Source organism: Radiomyces spectabilis (genome assembly GCF_025331425.1).
Source record: "Radiomyces spectabilis strain NRRL 2753 chromosome Unknown BYT42scaffold_6, whole genome shotgun sequence".
NCBI lineage: Eukaryota > Fungi > Mucoromycota > Mucoromycetes > Mucorales > Radiomycetaceae > Radiomyces > Radiomyces spectabilis.
In genome coordinates, this window is record NW_026251931.1 from 1,347,215 (window position 1) to 1,364,877 (window position 17,663).

At 42.2% G+C, this 17,663-nt stretch overlaps 5 protein-coding genes across 5 annotated transcripts; 3 read left to right on the forward strand and 2 right to left on the reverse strand.

Annotated features, from left to right (window-relative positions):
• Positions 1 to 761: 761 nt before the first annotated feature.
• On the reverse strand, positions 762 to 2,690 carry BYT42DRAFT_569192 (phosphatase 2C-like domain-containing protein). Its single transcript, XM_051568259.1, has 8 exons — positions 2,508 to 2,690; positions 2,274 to 2,354; positions 2,045 to 2,176; positions 1,877 to 1,953; positions 1,674 to 1,815; positions 1,504 to 1,587; positions 1,360 to 1,425; positions 762 to 1,304 (listed from the first exon to the last, which is right to left on the reverse strand). The coding sequence occupies exons 1-8, from the start codon at positions 2,608 to 2,610 to the stop codon at positions 910 to 912; spliced, it is 1,080 nt and encodes a 359-aa protein (XP_051423904.1). The 5' UTR covers positions 2,611 to 2,690; the 3' UTR covers positions 762 to 909.
• Positions 2,691 to 4,424: 1,734 nt separating this feature from the next.
• Positions 4,425 to 5,421, forward strand: BYT42DRAFT_593603 (peroxisomal biogenesis factor 11; the record flags this gene model as incomplete). Its single annotated transcript, XM_051570713.1, has 3 exons — positions 4,425 to 4,562; positions 4,677 to 5,227; positions 5,298 to 5,421. The coding sequence occupies 3 exons, from the start codon at positions 4,425 to 4,427 to the stop codon at positions 5,419 to 5,421; spliced, it is 813 nt and encodes a 270-aa protein (XP_051423905.1).
• A 233-nt stretch (positions 5,422 to 5,654) lies between these two features.
• On the reverse strand, positions 5,655 to 8,816 carry BYT42DRAFT_613853 (Mak10 subunit, NatC N-terminal acetyltransferase-domain-containing protein; the record flags this gene model as incomplete). Its single annotated transcript, XM_051571786.1, has 15 exons — positions 5,655 to 5,786; positions 5,859 to 6,256; positions 6,322 to 6,365; positions 6,444 to 6,574; positions 6,653 to 6,688; positions 6,744 to 6,842; positions 6,916 to 7,092; positions 7,153 to 7,218; positions 7,284 to 7,367; positions 7,424 to 7,500; positions 7,560 to 7,763; positions 7,837 to 7,963; positions 8,030 to 8,239; positions 8,301 to 8,494; positions 8,558 to 8,816. 15 exons carry the CDS (start codon positions 8,814 to 8,816, stop codon positions 5,655 to 5,657), a joined length of 2,238 nt encoding a protein of 745 aa, XP_051423906.1.
• Positions 8,817 to 8,903: 87 nt separating this feature from the next.
• Positions 8,904 to 11,373, forward strand: BYT42DRAFT_598546 (uncharacterized protein). The gene is made up of 7 exons (XM_051570969.1): positions 8,904 to 8,979; positions 9,048 to 9,215; positions 9,297 to 9,469; positions 9,556 to 9,924; positions 10,004 to 10,278; positions 10,364 to 10,673; positions 10,749 to 11,373. Exons 1-7 carry the CDS (start codon positions 8,951 to 8,953, stop codon positions 10,880 to 10,882), a joined length of 1,458 nt encoding a protein of 485 aa, XP_051423907.1. The 5' UTR covers positions 8,904 to 8,950; the 3' UTR covers positions 10,883 to 11,373.
• A 4,152-nt stretch (positions 11,374 to 15,525) lies between these two features.
• Positions 15,526 to 17,245, forward strand: BYT42DRAFT_569204 (cytochrome P450). Its single transcript, XM_051568260.1, has 2 exons — positions 15,526 to 16,556; positions 16,624 to 17,245. Exons 1-2 carry the CDS (start codon positions 15,559 to 15,561, stop codon positions 17,228 to 17,230), a joined length of 1,605 nt encoding a protein of 534 aa, XP_051423908.1. The 5' UTR covers positions 15,526 to 15,558; the 3' UTR covers positions 17,231 to 17,245.
• The last annotated feature ends 418 nt before the right edge of the window (positions 17,246 to 17,663 follow it).

The window sequence follows — 17,663 nt, forward strand, 5'->3', positions numbered from 1 at the left end:
TTTATCATTTTGTATCACATTAATCCGTCGAACACGAATCTGTCATTCGTCGGCCCCAATTAGGTTGGAGCTAAAGATATTGTCGATCATTGACTCTTATTTTTTTTTTCTTGGTACGAAAAAACCAACAGCAGCAACATACCAGAAAGATTCTCAAACGCCCTCTACTTCCTGGTATACGACTTAAGAAAGTTGGAAATGACCATTTTTTTTCCTTTGTCCTTCTTGACTTCCGAATACGCATTGTAAGCTCATGGGTGTACATTACGTTGCTTCGATGGAAGGTCCTCAATATCGGACATCGAAAAACGTCGTCTTCCTCTTGGAACGAAAGGTAAATGTTGAGAAAAAAAAAGTTCTCAAAAGCGCCATCTTTTTGTGCCTACAGCGAACCATTCTGATATATTTAGTAAATAACTGCACATGAAACAGATGCAGGTCTATCTATCCATGTCGCGTATTCCATTCACTCACTTTTTGCCATCCGCATCCCTTGATTTGAGCCAGGTTAAATAAAGGGGAAGGAAGGTTCAACATTTTATGAGGGAACGACGGGTGGCATCGCTATGAACCATCTCCTTTTCCAGAGACGTTTAAAAAAAAGAATTTATCTAGTCAAATGAGTCAATAAATGAGTTGTTAAATTGATTTAATCAAACTAGTAGGTGTTGTGCAACGTAGCCACGTCCGTGCGTCTTGGCCGCGTATGCACCGATGCGAGTTATTGTGAAGATCCCAATTGTCTCTCTTTTTTTACCCTTTTTTTTTTTTTTTTTTTCTCTCTTGTCAACCATTGAATTATGCTGCTCGGTGTGAAGCTGATTACATGGAATGTATGTGACACAAAAATGGTGATAACTACAAGCTACAAGTTGTTTTTTTCCTTTTCTTTTACTGGTAAATTATGAATCACTTCGCGTCTTTAGCAGCAGTCTCTTTATCCGCATCCAATGAGGAAGTAAGGTCACCGGCATTTCTTAGCTCTTCTACCGTGTACTCTTTCGATTCGGATTTCATTCCGCGCGGTTTCTTTGGTTCGGGCTCTTCCAAATCTCGAGCCACGACGGCACCGGTTTTCACGAATTTACCCGCCATGGAGTCATACCACTCTTCAGGTGTCATATCGTGCAAGAATGCTACTATGATCACTGTCATGTTATCACAGCCAACACCTCCCAAGTCACTTTCATCAGCAAGACATTCGTCCATCATCTCTTCACATATTGTTGCCAAGGTTTTCTTGTTGCTTAACCCTTTGCGCACAAAGTTGACTGCCTCCTGATTTGTTAAGCAATCCCAGATACCTAATATTGACAGTGAGCCTGTGAAAGTGATGCCTCGTCCATAAAATGTACATACCATCACAGGCAACGATGATAAATTCGTCGTTTTTCGTCAGTTTATGATCTGTTACATCCGGATTGGCTATTTAACGTGGAGATGGTCGTGTCAGTGGTCTCACGCGGTTACAGATAAATGCCTAATGCTCAACACGTTACATACCCGTGACCGCTTGCTCTTCTGCTGGTAAGCTGTCGTTTTGCTTGAATTCAAAGTCGCCAAGAGCGCGCGATAAGGCGAGGTTACCTTGCAATATCATGTTAAAAAAGCCCAACAATAACAAGAAAAAAGCACATTATGATATCACTATCAAAGATTCTTTTTTTGCTTACCATTGACGCGTCCAGCTTCAACATGTCCTCCTGCCTTTTCAATACGTGCTGTTTCCTTGGCATTGGTTGGTTTGTGATCTTGTGATAAGGCAATGGCTTTGCCATTGGCACTGATCACCGCACGAGAATCGCCCGCATTACCCTAGCCGATGATGTTACTTGTGAGCTATCTTTTTCGAGACGTCAAAGACCGGATGACCTACCACATAAAGTATGTTATCCTTGGTCAACAATGCTACTACGGCTGTGCAGCCGGATGTTTCATGTTCGTATTGAGGATCTAAAGGAGAAAGACCCCGGATGAATTTGCTGTTTCCGGCCGTGCCGCTATTCGCTGGTCGCTAGTTTTCACGTATTTCAATATGTGTTACCTTTACGCAAATCCTCGTCAATACCGAGATAGCCCGCTTTTAACGCTTCACGAATTTTTCCTTGCCGGAAATCATCAGAGTCGAGGACTCGATCCTGCAGATGCTCGCCACTGTATTTTGCCACATTTGAACCTATGAGAGATAATGTCAGCTGACCGAGTTTACCCTTTTTTTTCTTTTTTTCTTTTCTTTTTTTTTTTTAAACAATAAGAAAGTAACAGCACTTTACCACCATGACCATCAAACACTGCGAAAAAGCTGGCGCCTGTGTCTGTATATTCGGGAATGGTCGTGTGTGCGTCTTCCATGGCTAGAGAATTCGCGGCAAATCGTTAGCTCATGCTCCTTATCATCATGCCATTTTGTGCGCGACCCATTCTCAACTCCATGCCGTTTTCTTTTTTGGTGTTATCCTCTTTTCTCTTGTTTCTTTCTCGCTTATGTCACCAGCAAAAATACGTACTAATACGCCAGCCTTGCATGGCGGATGCCCCGTACATTACACGTTTATCATTTCCCGATGTCGTGGATTTGGTGGTAATTGGTTCACTGAGTGTTTGACCCATGGTAGAAATGAAGTGATGCTTAAGAGAAGAGAAAAGCAGAAGAAAAAGAGATAAAGGAAAAAACAGAAAAGCAAAAATAGCAAGCAGCCGGTGTACGACTCTTCAAAATTAAAAAAAAAAAATTACAGCGATTGCCGTAGTTTAAACCCCGATCCATGTTCCTTGTTTGCTTGATGCAATACATTTTGGTAACGCCATTCGATGACTTTTTCAGTTGATCGAATTCATAGAAATTTATTCAAAATCCTCCCTTGGAATCTACGATTAACAATACAAAGGAAGGATTATTTTTGAATGCCTTCGTTTTACACTCCATCCACCGCCGGAGAGCGTTTCCGTCCGTCATTTGTGGCTCTTCTTATCTACCAATCCATCATATGTAGCGTACGGGATTTACCGCATACTGAAAAAAGTAACAGCTCTGTCACTTAACCCAGCTTCAACAAATGTGTTTTATCTATAGAATTGTGTCATAATGCGGTGTATTCTTTTTGCAAGAGAAAAACAGTAGGTAGGCTATTAAGCATTGCATCACAGATCTCACTGACATCACGGATGATTTTGTTCCGATGACTCTATCCAACAGTTACTCAAGAGAGAAATTCTCTGCATATCTTACCTCATGGATATTACGCATAAAAGTCAAGTGTGAAGCGCTTAGAGTTTGTGGTATAAAAGTTAAATCAAGGTTTACAATGCCTAAAACTGATTGATAGGAAAAATACGTATGTTAGTTTATATTGTTTTCCGCATGAATGAAGTTTAACTTGCTGCTCCAAGATCAAGGACCCTTGTTTTCTCGGCTCATTTGAAAGCACCGAATTTTTTGTGCTTTTCATTTCTTCATCGTCGATCATTATTTTCTGTGCGAAATCCCATGCCTTGCATAACTTACGCAATATTTTCTTCATATAAAAAATCTTGCAAACACCGGGTTCCTTTCTCGTTTACTTTGTTAGTCCCGATCAGAAAAGTGAAGTTAATTTGATCATCATGATATCATTTCTACTTACCATCTGCTTTAGGCATTTAAGATCATCATGAACAAATAGCGAATTCTTCTGTTTGCTTTTGATCGACAGTTTCATTTCTAATCAGTGATGCATAAATTCAATATCAAATAAAAAAATTATACTTGACTGATGAAAGTGGGAGCGCCGGGGTTTAGAGTCCAGCATAACTTCCTTGTAACACAGATCTACAGCACGTAAAGGTCTTGGATCTCAGATATTTAAATAGTTATCATTCTTTTGGCTATTTGCAACTAAGCCAATATGAAAACCCTGGTGTCGCATATATTAAGATAGCGTTGAAAATTCTATTGAGGCGCACAGATGTGAGCTCTCCAAAAGGGAGAACTCGCTAAATCCGATGAGCCAATCATAGAACAAGCAATTCATCACCGCAAAAAGATCGACCAACCGCATCTGTATTAGCGTGACTGCTCGTTTGAAAAATATAAAGCGGGCATGCCTTTCGTTCCGCTTCCAGCAAAGGACGATGGCACCCGAATTCCCTGAATTACATAGGCTTTGTACTCCTGAAAATGGTAATTCATGCGTAACCAACATTTCACTTTGATGAGATTTTTCTGTCCTTTCGTTTTTTTGATACATACACATTGAATATTTTTCAAGGCAGTTCTTCGATGCTGAATGATAAGTTTCAAAAAGTTGCCTTTTTTGGGTTATTCGGGATTTTTTTCTTCGCATGTGAGAAAATTACAAATGTCTATTTTCCACTTCCTCTTTCAGTCGGGCAACCCCCTTTTTTTTCTTCCCCGCACCAAAACAACTACGGACAATCCACATACCATGACAGAGAAGCCTAAGCAGACCAAAGAAACGTTGAATCCTCTGGCTATAGCCAAAGTGCTCGGTCCATCCACGCCTACTTTGGATCACTTGATTCGCTTTTTAAGTTCGGTGCGCGGAACCGACAAAGTGCTCATGGTAAGTTTGGTTTAATGAGGAAAAAAGAAGAATGGGTTGCTGTGGGAACTGGCAAATAAGCCAAAATGGCATGTGTAACTAATTGTCAATTCTTAAACGATGCATTGAGTATAGTTCATCCAATATTGGTCAAAGATTTTGATCTGGTTCATTCAACGGAAAAGATCGGCTTCTATCGTAAAGGCTTCCGCTGGCGCCATATCTTTGGCGACACGAATTAAAAACTTTGCCGGTCCTGTCAGTGACTTCCGTATCCTCCTCCGTTACTATGGTTTGTTACCCATGATTCAATACATGAACTATCTCGAATTCCATCCTCCTGCAAGCAAGCTGGCCCTTGCCATTGAACGCATCCAGAATTGGTGCAACGTCATTTATTACCCTCTTGAACACACCTACTGGCTCGGCGCACATCAAATCATCCCATTATCCGAAGAAAAGACCAACAAGATTGGTATGTGGAGTTGTCGTTTCTGGGCCGCCTACGTTGTTTTGGAATATGGTCGATTGTTCGAGCAATATCGTGATTTAAGAAAACGGGAAATGAGCTTGTTGAAACGTATCAAATCGGGTGATATCGCTTCCAACGACGATCCCGAGGCGGAAATGGCCAGCATCAAGGCCGAGCGGTCATCTATGATTGTAAACACTTTGATCAACTCTGGGTAAGTGACATGCTGGTCCGGATAATGATGTTGTTTACTGATATTGGATTTTCCATCTTTTTTTTTTCAGTTATCTGCCCTTGACCGTCCACTGGTCCCTCGAGCACAGCACTTTCCCTGATGTGCTTGTTGGTGTCTGTGGTGGTTTTGCTTCAATTTTCCAAATCTATGCCGCATGGCGCGCCACCGCCTAAGAACAATTCAACAGGGAAAACAACGAACCAAACCAAACGAAACTGAAAGGCATGAAAAACCAAAGAATATAAATAAATAAAAACATGCTTAATAGAGGTCAAAGAGAGCCATAACTGTTGATTTACCATCTGTCTCTCCCGAATATATGTAGTTTCCTTTTTTTTTTTCGTATCTAACTCTAAGATGATATAATAATGTACACGTGGGATATTTATAAAATGCTTCAAGTTTTTCATTTCATTTGGCGTTCGAATACAGGCCACCAAGTGTGGTATTTGAACCTGATCTCGACAGGATTATCGTTTTCCAAGAACCGAACGGCCAGCGTATTGGCGACGCAGACGCGCAGCATATCCGTTATTTGCTAAAAAAATCAACGTCAATGGTTCTATTTTGGCTGAATTCAAGAAAAATACCTCAATCTTATTCCACATACCTTTTGGTAATAATCTTCACACATTTCCATGTTTGTTTCGCTGGCGGGAACATTTTTGAGGATATTCAGAGTGCGTTTGGCAGCATCAAAATGCAAACGAGCAGCATTCAACAAATTCTCCACGGTTAGGTTTTTTATATTGATACTGTGTCGATAGCTGTCGTAGGAAGGGTGGGGAGGCATACAGAGCGGAGCAAACATTTTGAATCGATGGTCATAGCGTGTGCGTTCATCGTCAAACCTCAATGGCCGTGATAATAACCGGTTTTTCTTTTCCAGCACCAAGCAAATCTTCATTACACCAGCAGATAATTCTCGCTTGGCCTGAGTCATATACTGGACTGCGTTGGGGCAAGGGAGTAAAGCAGGCTCCAGTTGCTGAGTGCCGTCTTCCGAGACTATGCAAGAGATTGAGCAATCGTTCGAGCACTGAACTCACTTGTTTTGCGGTTTAATTACTTACTCATGGGATACGGCGTATGGCTGTCCAGTATCCGCAACAGATACCTTTTTTTTTTTGCATTCCGCGGGTGAGATTCGTAGCAACACAAAAAAAAAAAAAGGTTTTACAGCGATCTCACTTACCAGTAAACCATGACATATTCATGAACGCCGTAAAGTTCAAGCTCAAAACCCAGAAATAAGATGGTTTCCATGATAAATAGTTTCTGATGGTATGTCCATGAACACAGATAGTACGAGACTTGCGGAGCACCCTATATAGAAAAAGGAAGCATAAATACATATTTCAGCATGAGAATGAGCTGGCATCACATGAAATTCCTTTTTCTTACTGTCAAGGTATAATACAATTCATCAACGATGGCTCCCTAACAAGATAGTATGAGCTTCCATGCCCAGTGACGCACTATTGCTATGTGTTACCTCGTCTTGTAGCATCTCCCATTCACCAAGCACTTTGCGTAGAATTCTTCTTTGGCGTGATCGATTGTGGCATTGAATTTTATGAAAATCGATAAACGACTGTCCACATATCAAAGGAAAGAAGCACATTAATGATCCAAGAAGGAGGATAGATTAAGCACAATACACTTACCAAAGATGCTTTATCCAAGAACCGATCAAGTGCCTTGTTGGCTTCTTCCAACTTTGATTGATTCGATGTACTGACAGTATCCCACAGCCTCTGTCGTTGTGCAAACTCGGTCACGGCTCGAAGCACCATCATGGCAGGTAGCTGGCCAAATATGCGCAAATCCTGATAGAAGATGGTCTAGAACCAAGAATTCAGTTAACGGCTTGCCAAAAACCGACAGAAAAGAGTCAAACTTACACTAAGCTTGGACCTTGAAAATGCATCGGCATAAGGTTGGGTAGCACCAAAGCTGAGGAAAAAGTTCTGTAGAAAATATGCGTCAATTAACCATCATACTGTTGGAGGACAGGTGGCGTGTAAAGTCATACTGTGAGTGATGTAACGGAAGGGAAATCTTGAACATTGCATATCGTCTCTAATCTATTCAGCAATAGACGGAAATATTCCAAGGACTAAGCTCGATAGGTCAGCATTTTCTATGATCTTCCTCAAAAAACGTCTTATTCACCTTGGTGTCCGATTCAAGCGTGATGGGTCGTGGCGGAGCTTGAGAGATCAATTTCCGATTGATGTTGGGATCGAATACTACGAACGCATCAGTTCAAATCATGTATCCGATCGCACCCAGCCATGCTGTTACCTACCTCCTTTCACTTCTTCGCCGGTGCCCACGGTCGCCGTGATGGATCCAGGCCCATTTTTGTGCATGATGCTTTCAAGATTAGCTAGTGCGGTCCGGGCTTGAGCAAAATAAACGCCATTGGGGTGCGATGCATAAATGAGAGTCAACAGATAATGCTTGCGGATGTTGATACGGTCTATTAATGCATCCAGTTGCTGAACGATTTCTTCAAAAGAAAAAAACAACCAACATAATTATACTCATTGAAATAACATATCCAGATTGATTTGTCATTTTACCAGGGTTGCATTCCTGCTTAACATGATCCAACAGGTCGATCGCCGTATCAAGATCATTCATCAATAGTCCATCTTCATGCTCTTCAAAAAGCGACAGTCCAAAAAGATTGGTTGTAAAATCCTCTTCCTAAATAATGCCCATATGTAAGACGGAAAAGGACAGGAAAATGCAGCGTTCCATATGAACAATTACCTCAAAGATGTTCTGCGACGTCATCTCGGTCCACACATACCAGCAACATTTGACGGTGACTAGTATGTACGTTTTCAGAGCACCATAGAGGATTTCTTCCAATGACGATGTTTTTGATGGCATCGGAATATCTCTCAATTCCCGGATGTGATGGTAATAGATACAGGTATATATCGTCTGCGATAAAGCATGTCCTGATAACCATGCCATCTACATGAACCCGTATTATTCTTTCTCTGCCGAGCCTCGCGCCGATTTCCATGTGTGTTACCTCATAACTCAAAAGTCGGTCCATTACCCACATTACTTGTTGGCCTTTTAGATGCTGCTTAAAGTCAAATGATATTGGTTGCAAGCCGGGGACAATCATCCCGGTGTCCATCCGCGGATCCATGATTTCAATAGCACACATGGCGTCGAACAATGAAAACGACTTTAGGTGAACGAGCTGTCCAACGTCAAAATCTGCAAGCAAAAAGCCACTTAGTATTCGTCCCACTAAGTTCCAAAGGTGTAAATTTTGCATACCGTTGGTGGCATCATCAAGAAAAGCGGTAATGTCTTTCCATGGAGGCAAGAGATAATCTGGGGGAATGGTGGGCTGCGGTGACTCTTCGTCGGGAACGTTAATGTTGAGCTTGGATATAGAGTCTAGCGTAGACTTCTCAGTAAAGGATCGACTAGTCAAAGGATGTCCTCGGTGGTTATACCTCGAATATCGTTTCGTGACTCTGCCATACTTTGTCCCAGGTCTATACAACACCAGCGATTTCCGTCCATTTTCCATTTTGAGACTTAAACCCACTGGATTTGTGACGGTGGCTGAGTTGAAGTAGCTTTGGCTGGCCCTTTTGCAGCTCAAATTGGCACACACCTTTTTTTGTTTTCTCGCCTTCACACTTTCAGGTTCCCTTCGGCAACATGGACAACGTTCTCGAGAAACAAAGAGCGTAAGTGTCCCTCCTTGGAAAAATGACATACAAACTAACGGCCGATGGGTCTTTGTTTTTGGTAATAGTGCTCACGAAGACATTGAACGTCTTGAACAGGCCATTGTGGATCAGTTCATGCAAGAAACAAAAACACATAGGGAACGATTATGGAATCAACACACTGTGGACAAGTTTTTGACTCGCATTGTCGATAAAAGTCAGCAGCTCCATGACATGTATGAAGATAAAACTGGGTAAATGTTTGCTCTCAATCTTTTTTTGTCAATCTTCTAATACGCAAGTTCAATTGACTTTTCTCAATTCTCTTTGTACAGCCTTCGTCAATCCGAAATTGAAGCGCTTTCAGGATCTTCCGAATTCAGCGAATTCTACGAACGTTTACGAGTCATTAAAGATCATCACCGTAAATATCCCAATGAACCTGTCGAACCACCGGAAATGGAATTCATCTTTATCAATCAAAAGCGAGACCAAGGCGATGATGAAGGTATGTCCACATCGTTTTTTTGGGGGTGACTAGTCCCAATGTCGCATGTACTCAACTTATGGGATCTCCAACTTTGCTGTTTGTAGAGCTTGAAAAGTTGTTTTCAGGTGAAGAAAACTTTGGTCGATATCTCGATCTGAACACCCTGTATACGGAATACGTTAATTTGAAAGGCGTAAGAAAGATGGACTATCTTCAATTTCTTTCAGAGTTTGACAAGTTCGAGGCCGTGTATCCCAAAAATATCAAAATGAGCGAACCGTATCGAAATTACCTCGACCATTTTAAACAATATCTGTACAGTTTCTTCCGTCGTGCCAACCCTCTGTATAACCTCACCGAACTAGAAGAAAAGGCAAAGCGAGAATTGGATGAAAATTGGGCCGCTGGTAAAATCCCCGGTTGGGAAGAAGTCGCGACCGATGATGCTGATGAAAGTTTATTCTGTGTGGCCTGTAAGTGAAGTGCACGACTGCCGACGGTGTATGTCGAATGAGCTCAACTAAATGGGTGCTGTTTTTTTTTCTTTTTTAGGCCAAAAAAAGTTTGCAAAGCAATCAGTTTATGATGCCCATCTGAAGGGTAAAAAGCACATCAAGGCACAGAAAGCATTGGAGGAAAATCAGTCACCGAATGGCAATGGTGGGGCAGATGCACAAGCCAATGGCCACGGCAGAGAAGATAAACGAAAAGCAGTGGCATGGAAGGAAATTCTGATATCCAAATATGCGGAAGCTTTGTCCGACTTCCTTGCGGAGACCAGAGCCAACATTGAAAGAAAGCAGGCCTTGACAGATAAAGAGCGCACTGTAAGTGATTCCTGAGACCGATATTTACATACATACTGGGAGAAGAAAAACAAAGTTGGTCCTCATCAATTGGTTTATTTTGTAGCTGGAGCAAGATCAAGATGAAATCGATATTGCTGATCAAGACTCAGACGAAGATGATGAAGACAAAATATATAACCCTCTTAAACTGCCATTGGGTTGGGATGGCAAGCCGATCCCCTACTGGCTTTACAAATTGCATGGTCTCGGTGTCGAATATCCTTGTGAGATTTGTGGTAATTATGTATATATGGGTCGCAAGGCATTCGATAAGCACTTTCAAGAATGGCGTCATGCACACGGTATGCGATGTCTGGGTATTCCAAACACACGACACTTTCACGAAATCACTAAAATCGACGATGCCTATGCACGTAAGTAATACGATCAACTTGGGCCTGCTTTTTATTTTATTTTATGAAATTGACATTTTTGCTTTGATCTTGCAGTTTATCAAAAATTAAAGAAGGAAGGTCAGACGGAAGATCCTAAAGCGGACACAATGGAGGAGTATGAGGACAGCGAAGGCAACGTATATAACAAGAAGACCTATGAAGACTTGAAACGACAGGGCATTATTTAAGCATCACAACTTTTTTTCTAAAATTCTTTAATCGTCATCTCCATCAATAAAACTAGTCGAACCTACAAAAGGACTGCACAGTATTGTATATGAAGCAAGTTGATCTAGATTACAAAAAGGCTGTGGAATGTCAGAAAAACAAATAAAAAAAGTAAATCGATGTATGAAAAGCTATGATAGAGCTGAAAAGATAGGAAAAAAGGATGGAAGAATCGATTAAGTTACAGTACGCTCAGGTTGACAGAATTCATCCGAGAAGGGAAGAACTATGAGAACAGAGACTTCATTGCAAGTATCAAAGAATTAGGGAGAGCCATTTTCACGTCAACAGAGGAACATAACATCAGCTTTTTTGAATGCAGGACTTGCATAATGGTATGGCCATTCTTGGGAATCATTCCCTCAACTGTCAGGGAGCTTCTGTAAAAATGTCCAAACTGCTGACGTACGATAGACCGCATGACCGTGTCAAGTGGAGACGCAAAGACCAGTTCAATAATTTTAAGGAATTGTTATTTTTTACGGGGTAAAAAATCCCTAATTTCTTTTTATGCGGAAACAGACTCGTCGATCTACCGATTGCATCGAGCCAGGGGATAAGCCTCATTTGACGATTTTCCTTATTAGCTTGGCTCCTTAGTTATCATTGGGTAAATCGCCACGGTTTGCGGTTCATTACAGTCAGCCCCCGCTTTTTATCCAAAGTGGATGTGCCGAGGTTGGTTAAAAATCAACGGGGGTTCGGAATAACCCGGGGAGTCGATTTTGGTGACATAATAAACCGGCATATGTGATTGGAGAAACAAACACTTCAAAAAGCTTCAATTGGCGAACTTACAATATGGATGGACACCAATAGATATTTTTTTTTGAAGGGTGCACAATTACATGACAACGCTGTCAACAAGACTCAAGCATATTCTACAATGAGGGTCAAGTCTTTCTCTTTAGAAAAACGTTCCTGAACAAGAAGAACCACCTTTACGCCACAGTCATTCAAGCGGTTCGAAAGGCTCAGGACCAAGAGTCTGAATATTGACATTGTGCTACCTCCGAAGGCATCTCCGCGTAATTAACTTCATCACCTTACAGCTTGTGATGGACAACCTTGACGAAAAAGTAGTTTGAGAGGATGCTCTGAAAAATGTGGGCCGGAAATTGCTAACACAATGCGAAGCAAAGCAGGCAACGTTGGATATGCTTTTTTAAACATATGTGCAGATATACAATAATATGTCATAACCGCGGATTTTTCCAAAGAGGCTAATACGGGTGATAAGTAAAAAAAAAAAAAAAAAAAAAAAGTGAGTTCTGGAAAATTCTGCAGTGCTTCCAAACGGATTCGATCCAGACGAAGAGAAATGTGGATGAAAGAAAGCAGGGGCTGACGTTATGATCGCTTGCATTTGGCTCCCTTTTTTTAAAAATTAATAAAAAGTCCTTTGTTAGAGAAGGATCCATTCTTCTATGTTTCGTTTTTCATTACTGAGTCGCGAAAATTTACGATATTTTCAAAATACGGTGTGCTCACATTGGCGAGCGACTCTGAATACTAGAGCTGTACTACCATATAACCGTCTTGCAGCCATCCTATTAACAGCCCTCCTCCTAAGGTGGCTCTATCGATGTATTATCTATCGCCTGAACCTGCATCCCGCAAATAGCCTCCCCGGGCCGCCCATCGAATGGATCCCATTTTCAGGCAATTCGAAGGAGATCAAAACAAACACATTGCTTTCTTGCTTGGTTTCATGGAGTAAGCAATATGGAAACATCTTTCGTTACCGCCTCCCTGGATACGAACCGCATATTGTGATCACGGATCCCAAGCTGGTAAAACAGATTTTGGCGACCAAGCATGACATCTTCGTCAAGCCTTCGGATGCGAGAAAAGCCCTGGCAAGGCGAATAGGTTATGGCCTGATTGTCGCAGAAGGAGACGTGCATCGACAGCAGCGGAAAATGCTGAATCCTGCTTTCTCTGTCCAAGCTATGCGCCAAATCTTCCCATTGATGGCAAAGTCGATCATCGAGTTACGAAACAAGTGGTTGGGCCAAATTGGCTCAGATAAAATCATGACGATCGACGCTTTGGAAGCCTTTCATTCCATGACTTTAGATGTCATTGCACGTGCAGGGTTTGGTCAGGATTTTCAATGTCTGGATGATAAGAAAGTGACGAGAGGAGATCGGTTCGTGCAAGCTTACGAAGCTATTCACGTTTTGGAGCCACCGTGGTTGATTCGACTTAGCTGTGTTTACCCTTGGATTCAACATATTCTAGATATTCCGACTAATAACAACACGAAGATCAAACTTGCACTGACAACTTTACATGAAGAAACCATGGCCATGGTTGAAGAAGCATTGCAGCACAAGAATGCCGGCGATCCTGTCAACGGCGTGTTAGGTCAATTGACCAAGGAAATCGATCACGACACGGGCCACGGGTTATCAGCCAAAGAACTGCAAGCTCAATGCATGACTTTGTTACATGCTGGGTAGGTTATTCCCTGTTACACAGGCAAGATTTCGACGCACATCCCTTATTAACGAATGTATGGCAGGCATGAAACAATGGCCGTCTCATTGTCATGGGCTTTATGGCTCCTTGCTAAGCATCCCGACATTCAGCATGATGCACGCAAGGAAATCAACCACGCGTTTCAAGAGATCGAAGCTGCCAAGGTCGAACCTTCAACTCAACAATCAATGCAAATCCCCTCCTATGACACTATTCAACAATTGCCAATGCTGAGCAATATATGTAAAGAAACACTTCGGCTATTTCCCCCCGTCCCCATCTCCGCCCGTACACCGACAGAGGATACACTTGTAGGCGAACATTTGATACCAAAGGATACATTCGTTGTGCTTACTCCTTTTATAAGTCACCGCCAACAAGAGTGGTGGGGCGATGATGCCGATATGTTTCGACCTTCTCGTTGGAATGAAGCGCCTGCAAACGGGATTGATCCGTACGTCTACATGCCCTTCTTGGCCGGACCTCACCGCTGTATTGGCAATCGATTCGCGTGGGCAGAAATGAAGCTTGTTTTAGCTATTCTTTTGAAAGATCTTCACTTTTCGGAAGTTCCAGGATTTGATCCGGGTATCAAGCATCAAGTGACTCTTTCCCCAAAATATGATATGCAATTATTAATGCAGAAGTTATAAAAATGTTGAATATCATGTCATAAAGCTTAAGTATTTTATAAACGGAAAATTTTTAATGGTCGTATAAGAAGTGATTCAAAGCTGAGCAAAAGAGTCATACAATAAAATACTATGTAGCTTACTCTCGCAAATCTTAAGCATTCATCCATACTGTACATAGTTTGCACAGGAAAATGATCAAAGAAACGATGATATTACAGATTAGATTTGGAATCCCTGGATAATTTTTTTTTTTTCACAAGATACGATAGGTTGCTCATGTTACAACTGGGAGTGCTTATTTTACGTCTACAATAAGGAAAACGGGAATAGGTATGACGGAAAATGTTTAAACAAGCATATCAGTTTGGGATTTCTGTCAAGGGAGGTTACCAACTCACCTTGTGCTATCGCTTTGGCAACCGTTAGATCTTTCTGGGACACAGCTTGGAGTCATAATGAAGGATGAAATCTTTGAGTACGTATCTCTCTGGCGATCTTCGCAACGCGTGATTGTTGCACCGCACTAAAATGCGTCTTTTGTCCACTATGTTGATAAGATGATAAAGTGCACTTTGGTTATAAGAAGATGCAACATCATAACGATTCTGTCATTTTCTCGCAATTTACGCAGAATTTCCAAGGCCCACTTGGCGCTGCGTATCAGGAAGATGCCTGAATCACTGGCGTCGCTACCACAAGGATGGGTAAGAATGAAATCGATTGTAAAGCTTTTGATCAAAGGATCTAAAAGTACAACGTCAGAAAAACGAATGGAGAAAAGCAATTAGATTCTATGAATAGCTAGATGTGGATGATAGGAAAAAAGACAAGAGAAGCGACTAAATTACAGCGCACCTAGGTTGAGTGAATTCATCCAAAAAGGCAAGAGCAACGAAAACAGCCACTTAAGTTCAAGGGCCAAAAAGGACCAGACAAAGTCATTTGATGTCAACAAGCGGAACATAGCATATCAGCTTTTTATATGCAGGACTTGCCTAGTGATAATGTCATTCTTTGGAGACATTCCCTCAGCTTCTGAAAGGTGTTGTGGGCGCACCATAAACCCGAATGGCCATGTTAAGTGGAAACGCAAAGACCTGTACATTAGTTCCAAAGGACGTTGTTTCTGCAGTACGGGGGTACACATCCCCTGATCTTATGCACAGACGCCTAGGCGATTTACCGTTTGCATCGAGTTCCATATCAATAAACCTGAGCCATGGGATACACATTATTTGACATTTTTTCCTCATTAGCTTGACTCAGTACATTGGGTAGATCACCACGACTTGTAATCCAGTACAGTCAGCTCCCAAAATAGGGTGTGCCGAGGTTGGAAGAGAAAAAACGGCGTCGGGATCAACCCCGCGAGCCGACTTTTCTGAATAACAAATCGGCATGTACGAGGGAAAAAAGCGGGGCTGATTGCATGATGTCTTGTATTTGTCCCTTTTTTTCAAAAGAATAAAAAGTCCCATGTTAGAGAAGGAACCAGGTCTTAATGCTTCGTTTTCATTATGAGTCCGAAAAGTCTACGATATTTTCAAAGTACGGTAGGCTCACATTGGCGAGTGATTCTGAATACTGCGACCGTCCTACCATACAATCGGCTTGCAACCATCCTACTAACTGCGCCCCTCCTGAGATGGCTCTATCGATGTTTTGTTTATCGCCTGAGCCTACATCCCGCAAATAGGCTCCCCGGACCGCCCACCGAATGGATCCCATTTTCAGGCAATTTGAAGGAGATCGCGACAAACACATTGCTTACTTGCTTACTTTCATGGAGTAAGCAATATGGAGATATCTTTCGTTATCGTATTCTCGGATACGAACCGCATATTGTAATCACGGATCCCAAACTAGTGAAGCAGATTCTGGGGAAGAAGCATGATATCTTTGTCAAGGCTTCGGATGCGAGAACAGAGCTGGCAAGACGACTGGGTTATGGCCTGATTGTTGCAGAAGGAGACGTGCACCGACAGCAGCGGAAAATGCTGAATCCTGCTTTCTCTGTCCAAGCTATGCGCCAAATCTTCCCATTGATGGCACAGTCGATCCTCGAGTTACGAAACAAGTGGTTGGGCAAAGTTGGTTCCGACAAAACCATGACGATCGATGCTTTGGAAGCCTTCCATTCCATGACTTTAGATGTCATTGCACGTGCAGGGTTTGGTCAAGATTTCCAATGTGTAGATGATAAGAGAGGAGATCGGTTTGTGCAAGCGTACGAGGCTCTCCACGTTTTGGAGCCACCATGGTTAGTTCAGGTTTGTTTTCTTTACCCTTGGTTTCATCACGTTCCGATGAAGAACACCAAGAAGATCAAACATACACTGACAACTATACAAGAAGAAACCATGGCCATGGTCGAAGAAGCATTGCAGCGCAAGAATGCCGGTGATCAGCTCGACGGCGTATTAGGTGAAATGACCAAGGAAATCAATCACGACACCGGTCACGGATTATCAGCCAAAGAACTGCAAGCCCAATGCCTGAACTTTTTACATGCTGGGTAGGTTAAAGCCCTGTAACACCGGCAAGATTTCAATGCACATCCCTTATTAACGAATGTATGGCAGGCACGAAACAATGACCTCGGCATTGTCATGGGCGTTATGGCTCCTTGCCAAGCATCCGGATATTCAGCACGATGTACGCAAGGAAATCAGACAAGCGTTTGAAGTAACCCAAACTTCCACGATCGAAGCATCAGCTGGCGAATCAATGGAAGTCCCCTCGTACGACATTATTATACAGTTACCAATACTGAACAATATCTGTAAAGAAACACTTCGGCTATATCCTCCCGTCCCCGTCTCCATTCGTACACCGACAGAGGATACACTTGTAGGTGAACACTTGATACCAAAGGATACATTCGTTTTGCTTGCTCCTATGATAACTCACCGCCAGCAAGAGTGGTGGGGCGATGATGCTGATATATTTCGTCCTTCTCGTTGGAATGAAGCGCCTGCAAACGCGATTGATCCCTACGTCTACATGCCCTTCTTGGCCGGACCTCATCTCTGTATTGGCAATCGGTTCGCATGGGCAGAAATGAAGATTGCTTTAGCTATTCTTCTGAAAGATCTTCACTTTTCGGAAGTTCCAGGATCTGATCCGGGTATGAAGCACCAAATCGTTCTTTTCCCAAAACGCATGCAATTGTTAATGCAAAAATTATAAAATTTTGAATACCACAGTCTTATACAAAGGAAAATTTTTAAATGATCGTGAGAGGTGATTCAAATTTGATCGAAAGAGTCAGATCGTCAAATACTATGCAGCTTCATACCCTCACAAGTCTTGAACATTTATTTGGTAGTTGTTTCGCTCAGTAAGGTAAGAAATATTTCTGTCTAGGGGATCGCCATTTTGCCTGTGCCGTTGCTTTTGCAGCTTTTATTTAATGCTTATTTTTGGTCTGTATTGTTTCCCGATAGCATTGTGCTGCCGCTTCAAATTTCTTTGAAGCAGTGCTTGCTTGACAGTATGAGAAATTAATGTTTTAACAAGCCGTACATCCGCTGTGCAATGGATGCCGCCTGCCACCGGAGGCCGCCCTCTTACATTGAGCGACTTTCGTCAGACAAAAAGCCTAACGCATACACGGCATAAC